Genomic DNA, 24,817 nt, shown 5'->3' with positions numbered 1-24,817 from the left:
TTATATAATACATATGTATATACCCACATATTAATTGTAGTAATAAAAAAATATAGAGAGAGAGATTATTTTGGTAATCACCTATTGTTTAAATTACTTTGAATCCAAAACCATTGTGAGCAAAAAATAAACAAATTAAAAAAAATAAAACAACAACAACAAATCAAAAAATCAAATTAAGATCCAAATCCAAGTCCGGCTTCATATATGCAACTTTTGTCTTCAATTGTATTCAATTGAATTATTCACAAACTCGTCTCATCTACAACACATTTTCTTCAGAAAATTTCAGGCCGTAAAAATATATATTTTTCATCTAATAAATACACTACCTAAGAAATAAGACAGAGATCTCATTTTAAATGTTTATTATGAAAACAAAGTTGCACAATATTTAAAAGATCGCACAGCCCGTTATTTATTTATTTATGAAATATGGACCAAAATCTAGAACAGCGATTCCCAACCAAAGCCGACTGTGATTTTCTTTTTTTTTTTCCCCCCTCTGGTTATTGGGACACACATAAAAAAAAAAAAAACACGGCGGAGGAAAAAAAAATTGTCATTCCTATGAACTTAAAAACCTAAAACTTTATTATTCTGTTCAGTACTTAATCAATTACTTTATGTAATTGAGTACTCAAGTGAATTGTTTTAGGGACAAAATGACAATGATTTTTGTATTTAAGGAACGATTAATTTAGTAATTAAAATAATTAGTGTAGCACTTTAGTATCCGACGTCATTACTTGCGTAATTTAGTACCTAAAGTAATCCGTGACAATAATACTTTATTGCCAAAATACATAATAGGTTTAGTATAAAGCTATTTTTGGAGCCTCGCAGCCAAACTCCTGGAAAAACAAAAAAAAAACAGTGAATGAATAGCTGGACTCTCAAAATAAATAAATATCTGCGGACTTGAACGAGTTAAACGTTTTGAGGGCCCAGTAAAAATGATTTTATTTTTTGGAAGGTATTTCTCCGAGGCTAATGCAAAACGCCAACTCCAAAAAGGTTGGGAAACGCCGATTTAGATGACGAGGTACAGATTATAGCCACTGCGAATGCCTTTCAGAAATAATGAATGGAAAAAAAGAAAATAAACAATGTGTGATGCGGTGTAGTATTTACATGATAGGCGTTACATCTGCGAGGAGGAGCTGCTGCTTCCGGAGCTCTTGGTCTTCTGCCCCCTGCTGGCGCTGGGCTGCCGCTGCGCCCGCTGCCCGGAAGCCTCGCGGCTCTTGTCTGCGGGATGCGACGCTGAAGAAGATGTCGTCTTGTTCCGCGTCGACGCTGAAGCGTGAGGGAATACGCAAAGGTGAAGACGGCGGCAAAAACTCCGCGCGCGAGAGGATTTATCGGGCGTTGTGTGGGAAGTGAGAAATTTGTACGGGGACGCCCCAGTTAGTAGGAACGATGACGATGAATGACAAAGACATGCGCGAGACCTTGAGCGCCACCGACGTCCTGGGCGCCGTAGTTGGCCGTTTTGCCGCCGACCCTGGTGGTTCGAGGTCCAAGTCCCGTGGGGGCGCCGGCGGGGCCCTTGGCACTTTTGGCGGCGCTCAAACTTTCACCTTGTTGAGGCGCAACGCAAATAAAACCCGTCAGAAGACGCAGACCCGGCAGGGATCATTTTTCGAGACCCACCTCTGACTTCTGTCTTTGTGGGGGGGACGCCGGCGTCTCCGCCGCAGCTCTCGGGGATTCTCTGACCGGCACACATGGACTTGAGAGTCTGGAAGACGGCTTCAGGGGCCACGTTCATCTTCAGCAAGTCCACCATGATCCTAGAAATTGAAAGTGAGCGTAAAGATGTCAAAAAAGACAAATGGACTACAATCTAGGTCTTGAGTCTTCATTCCTGGTGATGGACAGTCAAAGACAATAACGTTCTACTTGTGTGCTAGACATTTGCGTGCTTATTGTTGTGGGGTGTTTTTCCCCCCTGTGTCTCACTGCCTCCAGAGTCAGCCTATTCATTTGTGTCCACGCCTGTGTCTATTTTGTCTCAGCAAGACAGCAAAGTTAAAAGCATCCTATCTTAACCAATCACACATCATTAGAGAGCGCAGGATGTCCACGATAGACCACAAAGGGACTGCCTAGGGCAGCTCCAATGAGTCAAAAGATAGTCGAAAAACCTAATGTCCACTACAGTTGGATTTGTGTCCGCTGTTTTCTATTAGTCATAAATAGAAATAAAAAGGACAGGATGTCCTCTATAGACAGCAAAGGGGCTCCGTAGGGAAGCTTGAATGAGTCCAAACATACAGTGTATCATTTGTGTCCACGGTTGATCCTACACAAACAACCGGCACATCAATAGAAAGGACAGGATGTCCTCTATAGACCACAAAGGGACTCCGTAGAGTAGCTCAAATGAGTCAAAAGATGGTTGAAAAAACCTTGTCTGCAACAGTTGGATTTGTGTCCAATGTCGTGTCTACTACAGCTGGATTTGTGTCCAGTGTCGAGTCTATTTTGTCTCAGCAAGACAAAAAGGGACTCCGTAGAGTGGTTCGAATAAAAGAGTCCAAAAATAACTATTGTCCACAACACTTGGACACAAATGAATAGGCGGGATCTCAGGAAGACGCCGCATAACCCGCGTCTCCCCAAAACGAATTGGAAATGAATCCCCGCACTTACTTGAAGACCACCTGGTCCATGGTGATGCCCGCAGCCTGGCTCAGCTCGTACAGCTCACTCTCCTCGGCGTTCAAGATCTCCTTCTTTTTGAGGACGTTTTTCTGCACGGTGGCGGTGACAACCAAAGCCGGGGAGTCCGCAGCGGGCGCTCCCGTTTGCTGGGACATCGTGGCAGGAACGTCCGACAAGTGCACGCGAGCTGCAAATAAATACATAAACAAATAAGATCGAGGCAATACAAACTAACGTTAGGCAGCTAGCTAGCTAGCTAGCTAGCTAGTTCGTCATGAATGAAAGCGTTGCCTAGCGTCGCTTTCAAATATTCTCGACAAAGTCATTATTGAAAAACAGAAAGCCATACATGCACTTGAATTAATTATGGGGAAGATACACACACGTAAATTTAAGTTTTGATTGTCGTTTTCATCCGCCAAAAGCAAACATACGAGGCGCGTTGCTGGTTACGTCATTATAATGCGACACGACGCATTGCAGCGTGGGATACGAAGTCCACATTGATTTGTTCGATAAACCCATATTATTCATGATTAAAAAGCAACTATTCAACAATTTAAACTATAATGTTCTGCTGCGTGGAAATAATTTGCTCTTTTAAAAGAATAGCTGAGTAAATTAAATGATTACAATTGGACTCATAAGTTACTTGATACAGTTGTCTATCTTTTATGTTAATTTTAATGATTATAAAACTCGTCAGACCACATCAAGAATCAGAAAACAGTGACCGAAGCACGTGTTTAAAATAAAGAATTAGCCTCTAAAAATATATATACAGTACAGTATATATTTATATCTGGAAAAAAAAGCAACTTGCATCTATGTAATTTTTCAGATGAGAAAGAGTATCTTTTAAAATGGTGTGTTTAAGGGTATTTTTATAACTTCCCCTTTAAAATTCCCCATGTCACTGCTGTTTTGCCTTTACCGCTCTTTTATTTTGACGTTGATAGGCTGATAATATTTATAACAAACTATTTTGGCTGAGGAATAGAAACAGGAGTGAGGAAAAAGTCAAACGGCGTCGGCAAAACTCATATTTAAGCGAGCAGATGCCTGAAAATGTCCTCAAGTACCGCAGTTATGCGCAACGCCGGCAAGTGCCGAGTCAAAGACGGTATTGCCTTTCCTTGATGTAAGCGTCGCGCGCTAGGCCGCATTCACCTGCTGAAAGAGGCGCAGAGGTTGAAAGTGAGACGCTCTCGTAGCGCACAATGCTGATCAATCGAGATGAGCGCCAAGCTCCCTTGCATTGTGATGCATCGCTCTTTGTGGATGTCGAGAGGATGAGACGTCCTCATGGCGCAAAGCGGCTTGGTATTCAGCAGCCTTTCAGGTGGCCATGATTGTTTCTTTGGCTGGCTTTTATGTCTTCAAATCAAGTGCTCGTATTTTTATTTTTTTTTATGAAGTTAACGGTTCAGAAAGGACTCGTGTAAAGTTTGTAAAAGTAGTCTGTGGTGAAGAGACAAGAGACAGGAGCCAAGAGCGGCAGCTGGCATTTAGAGGGAAACTTGAGCGGTAATTATAGTGTGAGTCCGGTTCGCGGAGCGCGGCATGACATTTTGGGGATAGTTCCCGCTGCAAAAAAAGGATGGCTGAGCTCCTCTCGGCTTGATGTCCCTCCTCTTTGTGTGGGACGGCTTTAGCGATACGATGTTCTATGATGAAAAGAACATTTGGAGCAGAGAGGGCGAGGAGAAGCCAGGGAAGGCTTGAGGTCGCAGAAGGTTAGCGTTCGTAACATGTAGAATCTCCGCTTCGGGTTTTCTGGACTACCCGGAGCACCAAGGTCATCAACGGGACTTTTCCCAGAGTCTTTTGAAACAGCCTCAAGATTAAGCGCCTAAGCCTTAAGAGAAGGCCTCGAGCGGCCGTCGGCAATGAGGAAAAAACGCAAAACACTTCATCCGGCCAGTGGCATTCGTCCGAGTCCCTGTCGTCTTCCGGCGGCGAGGACACGAGGCTCCTGGGTCGACCTCCTCTTCCTCCGCCGCACGGATCCACCGTCGACAGGCACGCGTCCAGAAACGACGATCGAAGCGGCGAATTCAAGTCCCCGCCCGCTTCGAGGGCCGCCTCTTTGCAAAAACAGAACCCCTTGTCGGAGCAGACCGTCGCCGGGCAACACCTGGACCTCGAGCAGGAGTCTACGAGCCACTCCCTCGGCGTCCGGCGCCGACTGGCCAGCTTCGGAGGAGTGAGCTCCCCTGGTTCTCTCTCTCGCTTCTCCGGTTTGTCGGCTTACGACGACAACAGCGACGGCGGAAAGGCTCCGGGCGTCAGCGGCGACATGCATGGACTTCTGGGTTCCTCCCTGGGGAGCAGGGGCAGCACAGGCTGCCTCCAGTCCAGCCCTCAGGGTTCCGGGAGAAGCACCCCGGTCTCGAGCGTCGGCTCGACGCAGTTGCTGAACGTCCGCGATCAAATGGTGGCGGCCCTGCAGAAGCTGAGGGAACTGGAGGAGCAAGTGAAGATCATCCCCTTACTCAAGGTGAAAATCTCCACCCTTCAGGAAGAAAAGAAACAACTGGCCTCTCGACTCAAGTTTCAGAATAAGGACTCGGAGGGGAGTACCGAGGAAGAACCGCAGGCCAAAGAAAAAGGGGATCGCTATGATTTCAGCGACAGAGAAGAAGAGATGTTGGCCCTCGAAAGAGCCATCAAGACTGGACACTATCCAACGTGGCGAGGAAGAAGCCGTTGCCAGAAGGATGATGATGCAGCTGACGGAGAAGCCACCAAAGAACAAAGTTCCATTGTACCGCAGTTTCAACACAGACGTGGTGCGGAATTGGAAGCGGAGCTTCAAGCGCAGCAACAAGTCATCACTGCTCTGAAGGAGAAAACTCTTCAGTTGGAGGCAGAATTGAAGGAATCCTCTCTCCAGGCCGAGATGAACCGTCTGAAACTGGAGCTTCAAGCGGCGGGAGCAAGAAACCGAGCGGACAAAGCTTCCCTGGCCGCGCCGTCCGTCGCAAACTGCGGCACGGAGGCCAAGCCCGACACCGCGAGCCGCGGGGCGGGCAACCACATCCAGCTCAAAAACGCCAGCACGGGAGATGGCGTGCAGGTGAAGAACGCGGCTACGTCGTGCGGCCCCGCCCCCGAGTCCAAAAACGTCAGCGTCGGCCCAGATCTGGCCATGAGCCGCTGGGTGGTCAGGGAACGAGCAGAAACCAGGGAGAGGGGCGTGGGGATCCAAATCCAGACAAATTCTCAAGGGGTCTCAGCGGAGGTGGAGTTACGCGACGGCCAAAGCAACACGGAACTACCCTGGCGGGATCCGGAGACAAAAGAACTCGTTTCAGTGGCGTGCGGAGACTGTTCTGTCAATGTCATCGTCCGTCAGGCGAAGGACGCCGTCTCTCGAGGCACCTTGACAGATCCGCTCAGAGGCTTTGGACTCGCAGCATCGGCTCAGGCCACGTCCCAACGTCCCAACGCCCCGTCTCGTTTCACAAACCCGAGACACGCCGGCGCCACCGACCCCGGCACCAATACCGTCCTCAGAAGCCAACACAAGCACACCAACGCCGCCAAAACCGCTACCGCCAGAACGGCGTCGGTCGGCAAAGGGCTCAAAGATGTCAAGTGCGTCCTGAAAACGCACGCCGTCGGTGTGGGAACGAGCCCCTTGGACGCAAATGTCCCAAAAGCAAATACCCGAGACGTTGGCGTAGGATTCATTAGCATTCGCGAGAACTTCCTCGTTGGCCTTAAAACACAAAACATGGCCTCTGGACCGTCCCATATACCCGACCCGGTCAACACTAGGAGCGTCGGCGTCGGCGAGGGGAGGATACGGGATCTGTCCGCTTCCGACGGACCATCCGGTCGGCGGATGGCATCGCCCCCGTGCGATTCGGCGGCGGACGGTCTCATGGAAACGCTAGCGGCGATGCTCGAGCGGGCCGGTGGCCCTCAAAGTGAGGATTTCGCGGAGCAGAAACGCGAAGCTGCGATTCAAGGAGGTCCGTTGGATTCAGGTAGATCTTCTACTTTGGGACTACTGTACACACGCGAATGAGGGTTTACAAGAGTACCTAATGTTCTAATGAAGCAGTGAAGTCACGATTGTGTTAAATGTTCCTATGAAAAACACTTTTCGGACCCTACGAGTTGGGGACTTGGGTCACATGACTTCACTTGAGTTAAGATGTACATTGGCAATTTTGAACGAGGACACCAGGGAGCTGAAATTTCACCCTGATGCTGACACCATGTTCAGCATGGCACGATTAGTTATCACAATACCAAGTCTGCCATTCCTTGGCTAAAATACTGAGAACAGCGTGGAAAAAAAACGAACAAAATAGGGACAAAACCTTTGAAATAGCAGATTTCACTTTGAGATTCACGAGACTCCGCCCGCTTGTCCATTTTCTAGAGCTGCTTCTCCCCACAACGTTAAGAAAATAATCCTGAAACGTACTCATAACTTACAAAACCCACAAAACGTCAAATATGTTTTCATGACCTCGCAAACGCTTTTGTTGTGGTTTCCCTGGCCCAGACGAGAGCGAAGTCCACCTGCCGGCCGACCCCCGCGACCCCCGTCAGCGGGGCGGATACGATTCCGAGGTGAAAAGAATGATACGGCTGTTAGAACGGCAGAGCTCGTCCGCCGCCAGAGGTAAACAACCGTAAAGGCTTGGGGAATGCGGCCGTATTCCGTGCGGCCGGACGCTTTCTTTTACATTCCGGGTTCAAGTTCCCCTTTTAGCTTTGGGAGGAAGCGGCCGCCTCGGAGACGCTCGCAATGTTTGGAATGCTATCTGGTTTTGGAAGTCATTTTTTCACCGCGCGGCAATTTGCGGCGGAGGGTCTAAAATTGAACGTCTCGGTCAGCGGAGCGAGCGCAAACGCGCGCGGTTGGGATTTAGAAAGGGAAGGAAAACATCAAAATGAAGTCCTTGAGCTCGAAAACGTCGCAGGAAAGAAAAACCCCTGCGATAGCGTCCCTTTTGTGTCTAGATGCTTCAAGTCTTTTGGATGTCCGGCGCAAGGCCGCCAAGAAGGAAAATGGCGAGCAAGGTTGCAGCAACACTAGGAAAAACATGAGATTCATGAAAGCGGCCAGCGGGTAGGGATTTGGATTCTTTTTTGGTTTGGTTTTGTCTTTATTTTTACCAAAGTTGCTCTACTTCTAATTTACTCATTCAATCCCAAAGACATATTTTGACGTTTCTGTTATGGGACTCAATTCCGGGTACTTTTTTTTTTCTCGTTTTTCCCAAGGATTCGGCTAAAATAGCGGGTATTAGATGACGGAAGTACCAAGGTAATCAATTATTTATGCTAATTAAGAATAAAGGTAATTGATTACTTCAAGCGAAGTACTAAAGTAATTGATGACTTTAGGTAATTACGTACTAAAGTAATCAGTTATGAAGCACTAATGTAATTGATTAGTTTAGGCAATTAAGTACAATGTAATCGATTACTCTCGATAATGAAGTACCGATGTAATTGATTGATTTCGCTATTTAAGTGCTCAAGGAATCGATTACTTCAGGTAATTGCATACTAAAGTGATCAGTTATTCTAGGTCGCGAAGCACTAATCTAACTATTGAGTTTAGGCGATTACGTTTAAAGTAATTGATTACTTTAGATAGTAAAGAACTGATGTAATTGATTCATTTAGGTATTTAAGCCCTAAAGTAATTGATTACCCCAGGTAATTTGGTATCGATTACTTCAGGAAGTACTAATATAATTGACTGGTTTAGGCAACTAAAGTACTCCATTCCTTTGGGTAACTTAGTACTGAAGGTGTTGATTACTTACTTTAGATAATGTAGCAATGATGTCATTGATTAATTTAGGCAATTATACACTAAAGTAATTTGTTACTTTAGATACCTGAGTAAGTACTCATTAATTTATTGGATTAGGTAAAAAGGTACTCAATTTCTTGGGGTAATTTAGTACGTAAGTAATTGATTAGGTACTTACTTTACTTTAATTACTTTAGCAACCAAAGTACTAGAGTAATTGATTTCTTTAGGTACCAAACCTTAGTACCTTATTTATTGCATACCAGACATTTTTAGACTCCACCTTTGGCGGGACACTTGAAAAATTCTGCCCCAAATAAGTACATGGGATAGCTAGTATAAAAAAACAACATAAAAACATGTCTTTGGGATTGAATGAGTTAAGTACAGAGTGTGATTACTTTATCTGCGATTCAATCATTTCTGATGATTCGATGAAGGTTGAACCCATCTCCCAAAATGTCAGCCGCCGAAAACCTAGAAGAGGCCGAGCGGGGCCCCAACAAGAAAACGCGAGAGACTGCCGTGGACGCAACTCCGACGAGACGGATCAAAGGCGTCGTCGTCGCCGGCAAGGCAACCAAAGTTTCGGGCAAATCCCAAATCACCAAGCGGTAGGATTTGATCATTTGAAGCCCCGTTACACTCAGGGTCAAAAGTCGGAGAGGGTAACATCTTTTCTTTGAACTCCTTCTGACGGTTTGATCGAACCGTGATAAGATCGCCGCTAGAGGGCGACATTTGACTTTTTTCTGGTCCGTCATTCGTCAAGCGCTGGTGTACTTCTGCATTTTTTTTTTTCCGATTTAGTGCTTACGCTTAAAGTTAACGCCATGCCTGTGGTTTTGCAGTTACACAGCAATTGAAACACAACACGGTAATATAAGTGTAACACGAAAACAAAGCCAGCTAGGCTATAATTCACAATCATGTTTCTTATCCCACACCGGATGGCATTATCATGCTTTAATGACTCTCAGATGCCGGATGTCGTTCTCATTTATAACTTCCTGCCCTACAACTATAGAAGACGGTTTCATTAACATTCGTCCATTTGTAATCTGTCTCTTTGTGTACAGGTGCAAGTTCAGTGAGAAGATGATGTCCGCCTGTCAGGCTTTGAAGACGCATTTGAGTGACGGCAAGCGCTTACCCAGCAGGGAGCTGGTGAGGAGATGCTAAATGCTAAAATGCTCAAACTGCACTGTCGCGGTACATTCAAGAATCAAAGCTCCACAAAACTTCTTGACCAAATTCCCGCCCAATTTTAACCAGATGAACTGTGAATATTTGGGAAAATGTTCTTTATTTAGAAAAATTTGCGGATTTTCTCAGCGTCCGGCGCCAACTGGCCAGCTTTGGACAAGGGAACACTGATATTTAGCTGCAACGTCTTCCTCGCAGCGTGACTGCCTTCAGACAGTCCAACAGGAGTGGTTCTCCGTGTCCAGCCCAAAGACGGCCTCGGCGGAGTCCGTGGAGGACTACCTGTCCGGTTTCCGCGTCGTCTCGCCCTCGCTGCTGAGACACGTGGTCAACATGGCCGACGGCAACGGCAACACGGCGTTGCACTACAGTGTCTCGCACTCCAACTTTGGCGTGGTCCAGAAGCTGCTTGACGCCGGTACGGTCCACATATTCAATAGCTCCGCCCCCTCATTTAACCCTTTGCGCACCATTTTGACCCTTCTCGCAGTATTTTAGCCAAGGGACCGATTTAAGTTGAAATTTGACATGCTGTCGCCATCTGGGTGAAATTTCAGCTCCCTAGTGTCTTCTTTCAACGTTTTCACTTTGATGTGAAACGTGTCTTATGTAAAGATCAAAGGGTCGGACAAAATAGGGTTAAGCTCACAAGGGTCAAGCACGTCCGAGAAACCGGGATCAACTTTTGACATCGTTTCTAGCTTAGTGGTGTTGAAGGACAAATTTAGTGCCTGCAGTTGCTTCAGTAAACCAAAAGCAAGACGTATAATTTAAGGTCAGGCCGTATGCGACTCTATTATAGAGACGGAAGGAAAGCTAAGAATTAGAAGTCGACTTATTTGGTCTGTCCGTAAGTCGTACGTAAGAAGCAGTCACCGTCCTTGGAATTTACCGTCAGTCATCTGAAGCTGCATTTCTCAAATTGGGGTATGAGTAAAAATGTGATGGTGTCAAATGCGTCACCGTGTCCCAAGTAAACAAGCTAGCATCTCTGCCGTTATTTGGGGCATTTGGGAAAATGTTCTTTCGTTTAGTAGAGTTTACACACTCAGCAAGAAGTAAATCCCCAGGCACGGGGAGAATGTGCAAACTCCCCACAGGAAAGTCAGAGCCACAATCGAACCCGCGACCTCTTCACTGCGAGGCGAGCGTGCTAACCACTTATCCACCACGCTGCCCTAGGTTTCCACAGGAAAAGCGTTTTTCTTTTCAAATTAAAGACAAATTAATTGGAGAATATTACTGGAAATTAAATTGTCTTAAAATGATTCCTTTGCAAAACAGGATGGGTATCGTCTGTAGTAGGGTCTTTTTTGACATTGGTTCTTGAGTGTTTTTAAACAGGCATCCCCTTCAAAATGGTATTCAGTTCACGTTTAATTCGGTACGGTGAGACGGTTGACACTCGGTATGGGCATTCTTGTCACGTTGCAAACCGGCTGTCTTCTGCAGATGTGTGCGACGCTAACAAGCAAAACAAAGCGGGGTACACGCCCATCATGCTGGCCGCGCTCGCCACGGTGGATCGGCCCGAGGACATGAACGTGGTGGAGCAGCTCTTTGATAGGGGGGACGTCAACGCAACAGCCAGTCAGGTCCATCTTTTTTTTCGTTTAATTCATCGTTTTTTCTCTTTTGGGGGGTTATTCTATGAATCAATTTCTATAGAACTCATCCTTATTAGAATCCCATCAAAAGGGTTAGCCCGTTTGGCTGCAGTTTCACGGAGAGCTGCGGTTATATTAGAGGTGCCCACAAGTCCAATTAGGAGTGAAGCCTGTAGTAGACGACAAATCCTGCACTCAATAGTCCATGGTTGCGCCGGGAGCCAATCACTTATCTTGTAGGAGTGCCCTTCTCCCTCATGAAACTCTCACAGGCTGTTAGGTAGATGCGAAGGAAGGGCAGAAAAGAGCTGCAGTAGATAGTAGTAAAACTCTTACCTAGATTTCTTATGTCATAAATTGAATTTCAAGTGTAAACTCTGATTGTTATTATGTTTGATGCTCTACGTGAGACTACACCCAAAGGCATGGGAACGGGAAGGGATAACAGTACAGTTACTGTAGAATTTTAATGAAGTAAATATGAAAATTCTGGCTGAAATCTTTTTCACCGGATCATTTCTAGGCGCTGATGACCAGCTAGCTTGGTAGCTAACAACAATTCACTTTGCAATTTAGTCCAACATAGTTCAATCTTTTCAGTTTTCCGCAGTTATCACCAACAAACATGTCTAATGATGGATTTGAAATTTGAAAATGGCTTCCCATTGCTCCGTGCTAACCAGGCGGGTCAAACGGCGCTGATGCTGGCGGTGAGCCACGGCCGCATGGAAATGGTGCGGGCGCTGCTGGCCCGCGGCGCCGCCGTCAACGCGCAGGACCAGGAGGGCTCCACGGCGCTGATGTGCGCCAGCGAGCACGGCCACGCCGCCATGGTCGAGCTGCTGCTGGACCAGCCCGAGTGTGACGCCGCGCTGACGGACAGCGTGAGTTACCGCACACGTGAGATAATCTGCGGAAAAATGTGGACGTCTGTAGCCGTCGTTGGCAGCGAACGGTTTCATGTGATTACTTTTTTTGAGTCATCATGATTTCCATCACTTTGAAAATGAGAAAATAAGCGTGAAAAACGTGAAAGCGTGATTGGTTGACCCCATATGGGACACCCTCTCCGCTTGAGAGTCAGCCCAATCTTTTGTGTCCACAGTAGTGGACATTGTTTTTTGGTCTATATCTTTTGATGTATTTATTCTACCCAATTAAACGCTAATGTCCTCAATCGAGGACATCCTGGTCTTTCCAGTGATGTCTCGTGTTCGACTGCGATGCATTTCACTTTTTTCCCGCCTAGACAAAATGGACACAATAGTGGACACAATTGAAAAGGCTGTAATAAAGGCGCACGTTGTTACACGGAGAAACCAGCAGATGGCAGCAGAGCGGAGTTTAGTGAGCCTGCAGTGTTTCTGCCATAAACGTCATTTTTTTTTGGGGGGGGGGGTGCGCATTTTTTATTTTTGTCTCCAGGATAACAGCACTGCCTTGTCTATCGCCTTGGAGGCGGGGCACAATGACATCGCCTTGCTCCTCTACGCACACTCCAATTTCTCCAATGTACATGCTGAGTGAGGTATGCACATGTGGGGATTTTTTAAAATTTATTTTTGTTAATAAATTTTTAAAAAATAGTTTCTGTCTCCCTGTTTGTGTGAAACAGGCTCATCACTGTGGAAGGACCTAAGTCATTTCTGGACACAAGATGAATGAAACCCAACTAGGAATTTGCTCTGCTGTTTTTTTTTTTCACATTAGGCAAAAAATATTCATGTGTTTTTGTTTATTTTAAACTTACGTGTATATGTAAGTAACACTAATGAGCATTGCTAAATGTATATTTCAGGGCTGCAACTAACATTTGTGTTATCAGTTTATTGACAATTTTTGTTGACAATTTTATTGTCAATTATTTACATTGTCTTAGCTTGTTGATGAAAAATCATTATTAATAATAATAGCTATGTGGCTCCACTAGTCTAAATACTGCATTCTGATTAATATTATTTGTTATGAATTAAGTAAAAAAAAAAAAAAAATCAGCCAGTCTTTAGTTATCTCAGGGGGGCGGCCATTTTGCCACTTGCAGGTGCCTGAAAATGACATCACAGTTCACCTCTTTTCCAAGCTGAACTGTGATTGGTCACCTGGTCCGTTGGCAACTGTGATGTCATTTTCTGGCACCTGCAAGTGGCAAAATGGCCGCCCCCTGACATAGACAAAAACAGACTGAAATGCAGAGGATTTGGACAATTTTACATCAATTAAATCAATATACTGTATACATATATATATATATATATATATATATATATATATATATATATATATATATACATTTTTTGTTCTTCAATGTATTTGCGCCGTGCACAATAGAAATAAACACAAGTAAAAATCTGGCTTTTGTTCTTGTCCTAAAGCGTGTGTGTGTGTGTGTGTGTGTGTGTGTGTGTGTGTGTGTGTGTGTGTGTGTGTGTGCGTGCGTGCGAGCGCGTTCCCAGCAAGTGCAATCAAATCAAATCATATACAAGCGCCAGCAACCATCAATTTGCTGTTTCCACGGCAACAGGCAGTGGTTTTCGTGCGCTTCCCGGGAAAACACGCACGCGAGCCACACGCTGCTTTCAGCGCGTTCATCTTGCCGGAGACAACACTGGAATTCAATTTACCATCAAGCCGATGCGAAAAATCCCGTGATTAATCTGTGATCAATATTCGAATTGGTAACTGCGGTGTGGGCGGGGACTGGCTACGTCGCTCGTTAGCAAAACAATGGAAGAAAATACAGAAAATACAAAATACTACATAACTGGGGCGAGTTGTCATATCTATGAGAGCCTTGCTAATCGGTCCTGTTATCGCTATGTGTGTACCAAGCTATGCGGACGGCGTGAAAAAGTCTTTTTGATTTTTGATAATCGGTTCTAAGGTACTCTTAGCCGACTTTGGTCAGAAGACAGAAAAAAAAAGGGGGCGAAAATCAGCGTGATTATCGTTATGTGTATTTCAAACCGGACACTGTGAATATGTGCACTTGTCACAAATCCAAGATTTTTGCTCAGGGGTCTTCTGAAGACTTTCCAAAGGGTGGTCAGGCAAAAAAAAAAAAAAATCAGGCTGATTATTGGTAGGTGTGTACCGGGCTTTAAAAGACCAACATAATTGGGGCGAGTTGTCACATTCATGAGATCTTTGATTATCACACTTTGCTCAGACGAGAGAAAACGGGCTCAAAACGAGAGAAATTAGCCTGAAAATCAGGCTGATTATTAGTATGCGTAAAGCAAGCTTTAGGTGGTATAAAAAACCTGATGATCGGTACGTGTGTACTTCATGACCAACAGAAACTGGGCTAGTTATCACAACTATGAGACCTTTGAAAATCGGTCCTTTGCTGGCTTTGCCCGAAGAGAAATTGGGCACGAAATTGATCTGTATGCTTGTACCAAACATTGTACTTGTAACATGTACGAGACTTATGATTATCTGGCTTTTGCTGACATCGGTCAAGGGAAAAGTCAGGCAAAAATAATCGGCCCGGTTATCAGTATGTGTGTACCAGGCTTTAGACGATCCAAAAAATACCGCATGCTTGTCATATCTCTAATAATCGGTCCATCGTCGACTTGGGTAAGCAGAGAAATCGGTCTGAAAATCAGTCTGATTATCTGTATGTGTATACCGAGCTTGAGTTGGACAGCACGAAAGGGTACGTTTGTCGATAATCTTTGATGATTTGGGTCGGAAAAGAGATTATGGATATATGTGAATTCTTATTCCACTCCTTATGATCAGGGATCCTAGACGCATCCATGAAATCCTTGATGATCGGGAGAATCGGCTGAGAAAATCGGGTTTAAAATTCATCGCGATTATCAGTATCTGGGTTCAGATGAGCAAAATAATAGGGACGAGTTGTCACGTCTACGAGATCCTTGATCGATAATCTTTGCTGATTTTAGTCGTGAATTTTAGTCCTTTATTTGGCCATGGTGTTCGGGGGGATCCTATTCACAACCACGAATGGGCTCGATAATCGGACCTGTGCTAATTTGAGAGAAATTTGCCTTGAATTTTTCACGATTATCAGAACGTGGTATTCGGCTTCAGGCGCTCTGCGTGAAAGGGGCTTTTGGTCGCGACTATGAGAACTTTGATAATCAATCTTGTTCTTGTTATTTTGGTGCCTTTTTGGCTTGGAAACGCTTTCCTGTTCCAGTTCATGTCTGAACACATTTCTTTTCCAAACCTCCAAAGACGAAATTAAACTCACCCCAGCTGAAGTGTTTTCCATGAAGCTTTTTGCAACAGCCCCCCCCCCCCCCTCGTTTTTTGTTTGCCCCGCTGGAAAAATAGCGTTAATATCTTAACGGCAACCAGATGTCGCCCGGGGTCGACTTTGCCTGCGACGTTTCCCACCTTCCCCCCCCCCCTCCCGGTTTGTAATCCGAGTTGCGGTGTTTAGAGGCCGGGGAGTGTGTCGGCCCGCTGGAATGCAAAGTCAAAAGCGGAGTTTTTTTTTTTTTTTTTTAGGGGAGGGAGGGTGCAAGGAGAAGAAAGGGAATCCGGATGTTAAAAGCATGCGGAGGGAGAGGGAGACGCGCTCGGGGCCCGGCGCAGACGTCGGGAAGCCATGCAGACGGGAGCGTCCGCATTGCCCCCCCACCCCGCCCCCCCCCCCTCCCCCCTCATTCATTTGTATATGAAAACATAGCGCTTTTTTCCCTCCCCCTTTCTACTTCTCGTTGAGTGATCAGCTGATGAAGAGACTAGCGGCTCGCTGCTATGCGGGCTTGCTAATTCTCTCCCCCGCCGCTGCCGCCGTCGCCGCCGCCGCCGCGCTGGATCCCGCAGACCGCGCTCAGGTAAATGCCCCGGCGTTCCCGCATGGATGTGCGCGAGAGAGGGAGCGTGTGAGAGGAAGGGGGGGTGTAATCTCGCTCAGATTAGTCAGGGAAGAGGCGAGGCTTGCCGTGGCGGGAATGTGGACGGCTGCCGGGGGGATTACGCCTTCATTCCTACGGGGTGATGCCGCAGACGCCCCCCCCCCCCCACCCGCCCCTCCCCCCACCCCCGCCTAACGGCCAGCTCGGGCGCCTTTAGTTTGTTTACCAACATCTCAGCGTGTCCTTGACCATCCGTGTGGATGAGGAGCCGCCGATCGGTATTCCGTCCGGCGTGCCCTCCTGCGGCACGCGTGCACGCCGGCGTCCCCGAAAGCCCTCCAAAATACATCGGCGCAGTAGAGGGGAAAAAAAAAAAAAAGAACAAAAATGCAGCGGTTACAGCACCAAACCGGCGCACAAAAGACAAGTGACCGCAAACGATTAGTGGGGAGGCGTGATGATTGAAAAACAAAACATGGCGCGCATTTCATGAATAAATATCTCATTGATCAATTTATTTCTGCATGGCTTCTCCAATCCAGTCAGTTCACGGTTCATTTTGTGAACCGAATCCAATCAGGATTCCGGAGTGCTTTTTTTATCAATTCTGATCGGTCGACTAACTCGGTGTTTCTCAATTATATTTTGACGATTCGCCCCAAGAATGAGAAAACTTTTCACGCCCCCTCACTCAATGTGCTGATTATGAATGAGATTATCTATAAAAATTGAAGAAGTATCCCTAAAGCTGTATTCTTTTTAACATGAACAAACGAAAAAAAGCTAAATAAATCAACAACTGTTGACCGCATTTATACGGGTTACAGCTTAGTCTAAAACTGAAAAAAAGAACAGTTTTGCAAAATGCGAAGTTTGAAGCGGGCGTGTTTCCCGAAGCGCAGCCGGAAGCCGGCGGGAAGATGGAGGACGAGGACGGCGGCGGCTTGAAGAAGCGCAAAGACGAGCAAGGGCGCCGCAAGGAGCCGCCGCCGCCGCCGCCGCATGACGCCGCCGCCGCCGCCGGAGGCGAAAAGGTCAAACGGAAACGAGGGCGACCGCCGGCCGAGAAGCTCCCCCCGAATCCGCCCGAGCTCACCCGGCAACTCAGCACGCTGGTGGACATGGTGGTCAACTACAAAGACGGGTGAGGGAAGCGCATTTTTGCCAAGCTTTACCTTTATGGCGCCGACGTGAACAAATTCGTCTGCAATTTTTGGCCATCGATTCCGTGACATAAAATTGTCCAAATGTTCAGAATTCTCCACAGGAAATATTTTCGGGTTTATGTGTTAAATGTTTGGAGAATAATCAACAATTTTTCAGATTTTCTAAGAATTTACACACAAACGAAAAAAATTACAAAAAAAATATATAATTGTCAATTCGAAAAATGACCTATTTCTTAAATAAAAGGATGGAAATAAAACGTGTTTTTTTAAATCAAATTCATTGATTGACTAAAACTAGCAGTGCAAAAAATTGGTCAAAAAAGTAAATAAAGAAATCATTGTTCTTCAAGATCAGCTCTCATCAATAACTTTCTGTCTAAATATATAGTTTGTAAAAATAGATATTTTTTAAAAATATTATGATAGATATATATATACCACACAGTTTGTTCAAGGCTGTTTTTGTCAAGGCACAAACAAAAAATATGTGCAGTATTATTTTCTCCGAAATAGGAAACGATGGCCATATGCTAACAAAGGCCTTCTCAAGTGACACAAAACTTTCTTGTCTCTTCCAGTTTGGGTCGACAAATCAGCAAAGGTTTTGTCCAGCTGCCCTCCAGGAAGGAAGCCCCCGAGTATTACGAGCTCATCCGAAAGCCCGTGGACTTCCGGCGGATCCGGGTGGGCGTCCCTGTCCAGCTCAGCCATTCCTACTTACTCTCATCTTCACGTCCTTTTTTTTATTTTGATTTTTTTTTTCCAGGAGCGAGTACGCAACCACAAATACAGAAGTGTGGCAGACCTGGAGAAGGACATTTTGCTGCTGTGTCACAACGCTCAGACGTATAACCTGGAAGGATCTCAGGTGAACCGCCGGGATTTGTCTGGACCTGGAACTGGGTTCCGGAATACAAATTTATTCCATATTCTTGATATGTAACTCGTACGCTCTTTCCCCTCGCTAAATTCAGAACACTAGTAGAATCACTTGGTCTTACTCGTAAGGTTTTTTTGTTATGTTTTTTTTGCACATGGTTCTAGTTTGGAAAGTTTAATTTTGTGATATTAGGTCAAAATTGCCACTAGTAGTGGAAAAAAAAACTTGTAAGCGTTCTTTACATATAACTACTGTATGTAGTTGCTGCTGGTACGGGTAGGCGCGTACCAATACGTACTGGGTGTTGGTATCGGGTCGCTACCCAACTGGTATCGGTACTTGTGTCTCTTTTATGATGGCAAACTACATTACTAAACTGATTCCATCCCAATTTTTATGTATTTTTAAAAGTCCAGACAATGAATACCAGATATTTATACTTTTTTTTTGTTTGTTTTTAAGTCTTTGGTTAAAGGTCTAAAAACGGCTGCCACTAAAATAATCAAGCACAAAGGTAAACAATTGCCTAAGTACTAGGTAATTGATAACTTTAGGTACTTTAGGTAGTACAGTACAAAAGTAATCCTTTATCCAGTTACTTTAGCACTTTTGTACCTACAGTAATCAATTACTAACCCTTTGCTTCTTTAGTACTTCTTGCGTACTTGCAACAACAACAGCAAAGGCTAAAAAATTAAAAAGGGATGTAATCTTGAAGTAAAATGCAATAATGGGATATACTGTATGTCATTTAAAATGATCTGTCGTCGTTTTTTTAGACATTAATCAAAAGTATCATTGTTATTTTTACTTTGTATCGTGGTCAGCGACTACTTCAAAGAATCTAAAAAGTATCGCAAAAAGCTTGAACTTGAATTAAATTGAATGAGCTAGGAATCGTGATTAGCATTAGCGCGCTAGCGACGATCATTTTAGATCAGAAAAAAACTACCATTAAACTCACACGTACTTCATATTATAATACACATTTTGCATGTCCATAGTATGGTAAAAATCACTTACAGTTGATGCTTCCAAGTGAATAAATCATAGGAAGAGACGTGCTTTCTGTTAGCTTCAAAAGGTAAACAAACTTCCGGCTTGTGTCCTCTTCGTTTTCATTATTTTCTGGCAGATTCGGCAAATTTAGTACATGGCTGCCTCCTGCTGGTTGAGGGAATAGTACCACATTTCAAACACGTTTTTATTTTCTTTTATTTTCTATCCTTTTGTTTTCTTTTTTTCTTTTTGTTCATTTTGGTTTTGCTTTTGATTTGTTTTACTTTATTGCCGTTTAGTTGGGATTGTTTATTTGGGATTTGGGATTTTTATCTCCGTATGGATGGAGTCCAAAAGGACAGACCGCGTTTGATCCCGATTCCGCAGATCTACGAGGACTCCATCGTCATCAAGTCGGTTTTCGAGAGCGCCCGGCGAAGAATCGTAGCCAACGAGGAGCCTAAACAGTCGGTGGTCGCCGCCGCCCCCCACAGCGACAACGGCGGGTCCGCCGAAGACCCGGAAGCAGGTAAAGCCAAGGTAAAATCCAAAAACCATCAAATCTCCTTGACGCCATCTTCTTCTCTCGTTCATTTCCTGCAAGGTCTGGATAACGAAGTGCAGAGACGCAATCTCGCGGGGAAGAGACCGCTTTTGCTCCAAGATCGGAATGCAGAGGAAAAGTCCTCCAAGGACGAAGGATGAAGACTGCCGTCCATTCGTTTTGTTTTGTTTTTTCCTCATTATTATTAGATCCCCAAAAACAAACATCGAAACGCCATTTTTGAGGGCTTTCCCATACTCGAAAAGTCACCGCATTTCATTTGCGGGACGAGAAAAAAAAACATACTAGCCGGAATTTTTTAACAACGCAAGTCTCGTTTTGGTTGGAAGCGACCATTTCTGTCCTTGAAAGACGGACTACTGCAAGAGATTGTATTTTAATGCGACCATTTTTTTTTTTGGTGGTACAGACATGCCTTGGAATCTAAGTTGAATTCGATGCTTGCGATTTCCGACATTGAAGCTGCTAGCAAGATTTGAGTGTAGCCTTAATTCTTAGATTTTAGGGAAAAAAATTGTCAAAACTAAGACGCGACATTCGCTAAAAATTAAAATATGCAATAAATTCTCACCGGGAACTATTTCTGACAAATGTAATCGCTAGTCAATCTGGTGATATGTGTTACTACTTTAGCTAATGCTAAATGCTAGCTTGGAAGACAACAGTGTTAATTTTGTCATTTCTTTCGTCAAAAATTGCGCGTGCCGACGGACGAGTCATTGCCGTTTGGTGCATTCATTTTGTATTTCTATTGATGTGTGAAATGTCCGACTGTGGGTGGTCATTGAACGCATCTTCAGCGATGGCATTCTTTTGCTTTTCCGTGTCGCTATCGATGGTTGAATGCGAGTTGTACGGCAAGTTCGACGATGATCTATTGCACCAGCCCTTATCTTTAACCCCAGAGCGCCATCTAGAGGAGTAAAAAAGGATCACAAGTCACTGCCGTTGGGTCACACCTTCAGGCCCCGTTTGTCACGCCGTGATGAGTTCTGAACTCGTGTAGGACAAAAAGTGTTTTGCTTCAGTTTTTTGGACTGAAAATTTCCCCTTCAAATCGATCTCCAGATGAATTTCACTGCGGGTTGCCTCGCTCATGCTCGCCGCTCTAATTGTTGTTTACCATCCATCTGCTGCAGATATGTGGACAAAAATAGGAATTAAGGACTGTTTTTAATCCGTGTTTGTATGAAAAGCCTTCACTGATCCGGTAGCGCCATGTCTGCAGAAGTATCGGGACACATACCGGTTGATTGACAAAGAAGGGCGTCTCCATACTTTTGTGGGCAAAATTTCGACGCCTAAGGAGTCTGAGAACCCGGGAACATTAGCGTGTGGTATCTTATTTTAGTTGTATTTTTTTATATGAAGGAGTTTTTCTCTCCGTGGACTTTGAATGTGAATTCTGAGCAAATACCATCTTGTACACATTGTATGTGAAGCGTGTTGTCGGCGACGACGTCCAGACAATCCCTGGAAACATGTACTGTATCCATTCTGTACTGTTAATACATTTTATCAAAAACCGCTCCGGGCCCTTGTGGTTGCGTCCGGTCGGAAACGAATGAATTTGGATTTCCGAGAGACCCGTTCTCAATCTTTAGCGTCTGGATTTATTAGAGCCCGATTCGGACCGACTGGATCCCGGTCGAATCCAGAACGAAAACAGATGATCAAGAATTTTCGATAGACTGGAGTACCAATCCTTACTGACAGGTGACCAATTCAAATGAAATTGAGCGAACCCTTCCCGGCGAACAAACCAAATGGACTGGATCCGGATTGACTGTAAACAATTGTAGACGATCCAGATTAACAGTTGAAATGATACAGATTGAGTTGTGACCAATCCAGAATGACTTTGCAGATTTCCCGGGGAGCTACCTATCCCAATCATTTAAATCTGGATCGCTGGGTCTGATTAGATTCAGACTGACAAATCCAGATTGACTCCCGGTTTATACATGTAAACTCATTCACTACAATGGACGGGTTAGGGTTAAGAGTAAACCTGCTTTTTGCACTAGAAATTGACATAATAAACCATTAACAAGTTCCAGCTGCTTCCATTAAAAATGCGGGCGGACGCTCTAATGGCAGATTAGCGAGTCCTGAAGGACTCCCGCTGTCTAATCCGCGGGAGAAGACAAAACTCAAAGGACTTGAACTGGTTCCTGTTTGCTTCCTGTAATTGCACTGGATCACATTAGGGCACAAGACGCCCGCCTCGCGTCTATGCGGATCCTCCGGAGATTTGCTCTCGTTCAGGCCACCGGAAGACTTCGCTTGGCCATTTTGTTATTTATCGAGACAAACTGCAAAACGATATATCGAATCAAGCGTACAAACGATAGCAAATACCGAACATCGCGACGTAAACAAACACCTTAATTCACTGCCCGGCGACCCACGTGGATTCACTTCAGACTAATCAGCCAATCCAGATCAACTAGTGAGCCAAAGACCGCTTTTCCCTGCCGGTTCCGGGAAAAGGCCTTTGGTCTAAAAACCTTCTCCAGATCCTCCACGATCACATCCCGATCCGCGACGCGGTCCCCGGAGGCCCTCCGAGAGCTCGCGGGGCGCGACGATCGGGGCGGCGCGAAGGGACGAGCTCCTCCGGTGCTCGGTGACGGCGCCGGCGCACGGCCGGAATTTGAACGCGGCCCGGAAGCCCCTGCGGAAGTTCTCGTTGAAGAACCCGTAGACGACGGGATTGACGCTGCTGTTGAAGAAGGCCAGCCAGTGGGCCAACGGGTACAGGTAGATGTTGACCACGCGGTGCTGGCCCTCGCTCAGGTCGGCGTAGTCGCTCAGCATCATCAGCGTCCACAGCGGCAGCCAGGACAGGACGAAGAGCAGCGCCACCACCAGGAGCATGGCCACCACACGCTTCTTCTTCCCGGAGACGGCGCGCCGGGCCTCCCGAGCGCTTCCCGGGCCGCCGCCCCTCAGGGACGCCCCCGGGGTGGCGTTTTTGAAGAGCGCCAGGCAGACGCGGGCGTACATGACGACGATGAGGGCGAGCGGGGCCAGGTAGATGTTGACGAAGAGAACGGCGGTGTAGACTTTGCGCAAGTCCGGAGCGGGCCAGTTCTCGCGGCACCAGTAGAAGGGGCGGCTGTCCCGGCGGCCCCGGAGGACGATGCGCACGCGGGGCTCCTGGGCCACGCGCAGCATGACGCCCGACGGCGAGGAGATGCACGCCGCCAGGACCCAGATGACGGCGATGATGACCTTGGAAGCGGCCATGCTGACTTTCTGCTTGAAAGGGTACACGATGCAACGGAACCTGGGCACCAGAGTGGACGCGTGGCTTACCCCCTTCCTTGTAGGGCCCCCTTTGACTTTTGAAACGGACCCGCGGGTCGGGACGGTCACTTTAAAATAAATAAATACCTGTCAACGGCGATGGCCACCAGAGTGAAGACCGACGCAGAAACCGAGATCCCCTGCACCGTCCCGCTCAGTTTGCACACCAGGTTCCCAAAGGGCCACCCTAAAAAAAAACAAAGTGAGGACGGATAGAAAACCGAGTCGGTGGGATGAGAAAATGAGAGGAGATGAGGATCGATTTGGAGATGTGTTGAGGATGTGAGATGAGGAAACGAGGAGAAGCGGAAAGGAGAAGATGATGCAGAAAGGAGATGTCGAGGAGTAAAGAAAACGATGAGAATATCGGGGACGGGGACGAAATAAGCAAATGAAATGAGATGACGGGGAGATGGAGAATGAAGAGATGAGTAAATAAAATGAGGATATGTAATAAGGAAATGAAATGAGATTAACAGGTGAGGCGATGAGAAAAGATGAGATGAGATTTAGAAGAGAATGAAAGGAAGAGATGTGAAAGTAAAGGATAAGATGAGATGCAGAAATGAGATGAAGAGGAGTTAAGAAGGCAGAGATGAGAAAATCGAGATAAGCAAATGAAATGAGATGATGAGGGGATAAGTGAATGAAGAGATGAGTAAATAAAACAAAAGGAAATGAGGGAAATAACTAAGGGGACGAAGAGATAAGGACATGAGGTGATGAGAAGAAAGAAGATGACACTCATGTAAGAACGTTTTATGAGAGGAAAAACCAAAAGGGGGAAATGAGAATATAAAATATGAAGAGATGAGGATGAAGAGATCAAATTACATGAGAGGAAGAGATGTTAAGGACATACAACGAAAGGATATGAAGATAAAAAGGTGGGATGAGAAAATAAAGCATGAGACAAGAAAAAGAAACAAGATGACAAGAAAATAGAGATCAGTAAACCAAACAAAAAAAGATGAAATCAATTAGTAAATTGAGATGAAGGGATGAGACGAGATGATAACGTTTAATAATTAGGACACGAGATGGGACTAAATGAGAAGATAACGGGGGATGAGAAAGTAAAGAACGAAGAGATACGGAAGTGAGATGATGCGTCACTTGGGCAAGATTATACAAAGAACATTTGCGTGCGGGGGAAAACCGGCGGCGGGAGGCCACGCCACCTGTGATGATGTTGTCCACGAGGGTGGCGGGCATGCAGAAGATCCCCACCAGCAAGTCGCTGACGGCCAGGTTGAGGATGAACAAGTTGGTGACGCTCCGCATGCTCCGGCGCCGCAGCACCATGAAGCACACCGCGCCGTTACCCAGCATGCACAGCAGGAAGATCAGCAGGTAGGAGGCGGCCAGCGCCGCCGCCACCCACGGCCGGTGCAGGTAGAAGTCCACGTAGGTCACGTTGTCCTGCCGGACGCCCCTCCAGGAGTTCCCGCTCGCGCTGACGTTCTGCTTCATCTTCTTCGCCTGCCTTCGCCCATCCACATTCCGCGCCTTTTACAATCGCGCCTTTCAACTCCTTTTTCCAAACGGTGACGCTCCTTTCAAAACAGACGGCCGATGAGCAACCTGCTTTCCCATCAATTTCAAGAACGTGGCAAAAATCGCGTCAACGGACATTACCTGTCAGTCACTTGCAGCATCCCTTCTTGCCAAGCGCCGCTTATACGCTGGCCAGGCATGCGTGTGTGTGTGTGTGTGTGTCAGGAGGTGGGGCATGCACACACACACACACACACACACACACATATTTCTATTCAATAGTTAC

General features: G+C 45.9%; 4 protein-coding genes across 5 annotated transcripts; 2 read left to right on the top strand and 2 right to left on the bottom strand.

Moving 5' to 3' along the window:
* Positions 1-353: 353 nt before the first annotated feature.
* Positions 354-3,117, bottom strand: mzt2b (mitotic spindle organizing protein 2B). Its single transcript, XM_088434623.1, has 5 exons — positions 3,056-3,117; positions 2,659-2,857; positions 1,657-1,796; positions 1,455-1,583; positions 354-1,299 (listed from the first exon to the last, which is right to left on the bottom strand). The coding sequence occupies exons 2-5, from the start codon at positions 2,823-2,825 to the stop codon at positions 1,145-1,147; spliced, it is 591 nt and encodes a 196-aa protein (XP_088290749.1). The 5' UTR covers positions 2,826-2,857; positions 3,056-3,117; the 3' UTR covers positions 354-1,144.
* A 642-nt stretch (positions 3,118-3,759) lies between these two features.
* Positions 3,760-13,249, top strand: LOC148412057 (KN motif and ankyrin repeat domain-containing protein 1-like). Its single transcript, XM_088435495.1, has 11 exons — positions 3,760-3,776; positions 4,507-6,665; positions 7,193-7,312; positions 7,654-7,762; positions 8,899-9,072; positions 9,538-9,625; positions 9,863-10,082; positions 11,117-11,259; positions 11,955-12,155; positions 12,697-12,799; positions 12,887-13,249. Exons 1-10 carry the CDS (start codon positions 3,760-3,762, stop codon positions 12,796-12,798), a joined length of 3,333 nt encoding a protein of 1,110 aa, XP_088291621.1. The 3' UTR covers position 12,799; positions 12,887-13,249.
* Positions 13,250-15,769: 2,520 nt separating this feature from the next.
* Positions 15,770-21,250, top strand: LOC148412056 (uncharacterized). 2 transcript variants are annotated; one of them, XM_088434619.1, is made up of 6 exons: positions 15,783-16,088; positions 17,012-17,253; positions 17,857-17,962; positions 18,045-18,146; positions 19,545-19,686; positions 19,762-21,250. In XM_088434619.1, exons 1-6 carry the CDS (start codon positions 15,984-15,986, stop codon positions 19,860-19,862), a joined length of 798 nt encoding a protein of 265 aa, XP_088290745.1. In that variant the 5' UTR covers positions 15,783-15,983; the 3' UTR covers positions 19,863-21,250. The 2 variants fall into 2 exon arrangements, with proteins under 2 accessions (XP_088290744.1, XP_088290745.1); XM_088434618.1 differs by having other exon boundaries at positions 15,770-16,088; positions 19,545-21,250.
* A 70-nt stretch (positions 21,251-21,320) lies between these two features.
* On the bottom strand, positions 21,321-24,692 carry LOC148412055 (neuropeptide FF receptor 2-like). The gene is made up of 4 exons (XM_088434582.1): positions 24,673-24,692; positions 24,197-24,520; positions 23,122-23,292; positions 21,321-23,014 (listed from the first exon to the last, which is right to left on the bottom strand). The coding sequence occupies exons 1-4, from the start codon at positions 24,690-24,692 to the stop codon at positions 22,225-22,227; spliced, it is 1,305 nt and encodes a 434-aa protein (XP_088290708.1). The 3' UTR covers positions 21,321-22,224.
* Between the last annotated feature and the right edge of the window lie 125 nt (positions 24,693-24,817).

The sequence above is a fragment of the Hippichthys cyanospilos genome, chromosome 15 (genome assembly GCF_059441005.1).
Source record: "Hippichthys cyanospilos isolate Australia breed blue-spotted pipefish chromosome 15, RoL_Hcya_1.0, whole genome shotgun sequence".
NCBI lineage: Eukaryota > Metazoa > Chordata > Actinopteri > Syngnathiformes > Syngnathidae > Hippichthys > Hippichthys cyanospilos.
This window is presented reverse-complemented; position numbering and strand designations above follow the sequence as displayed.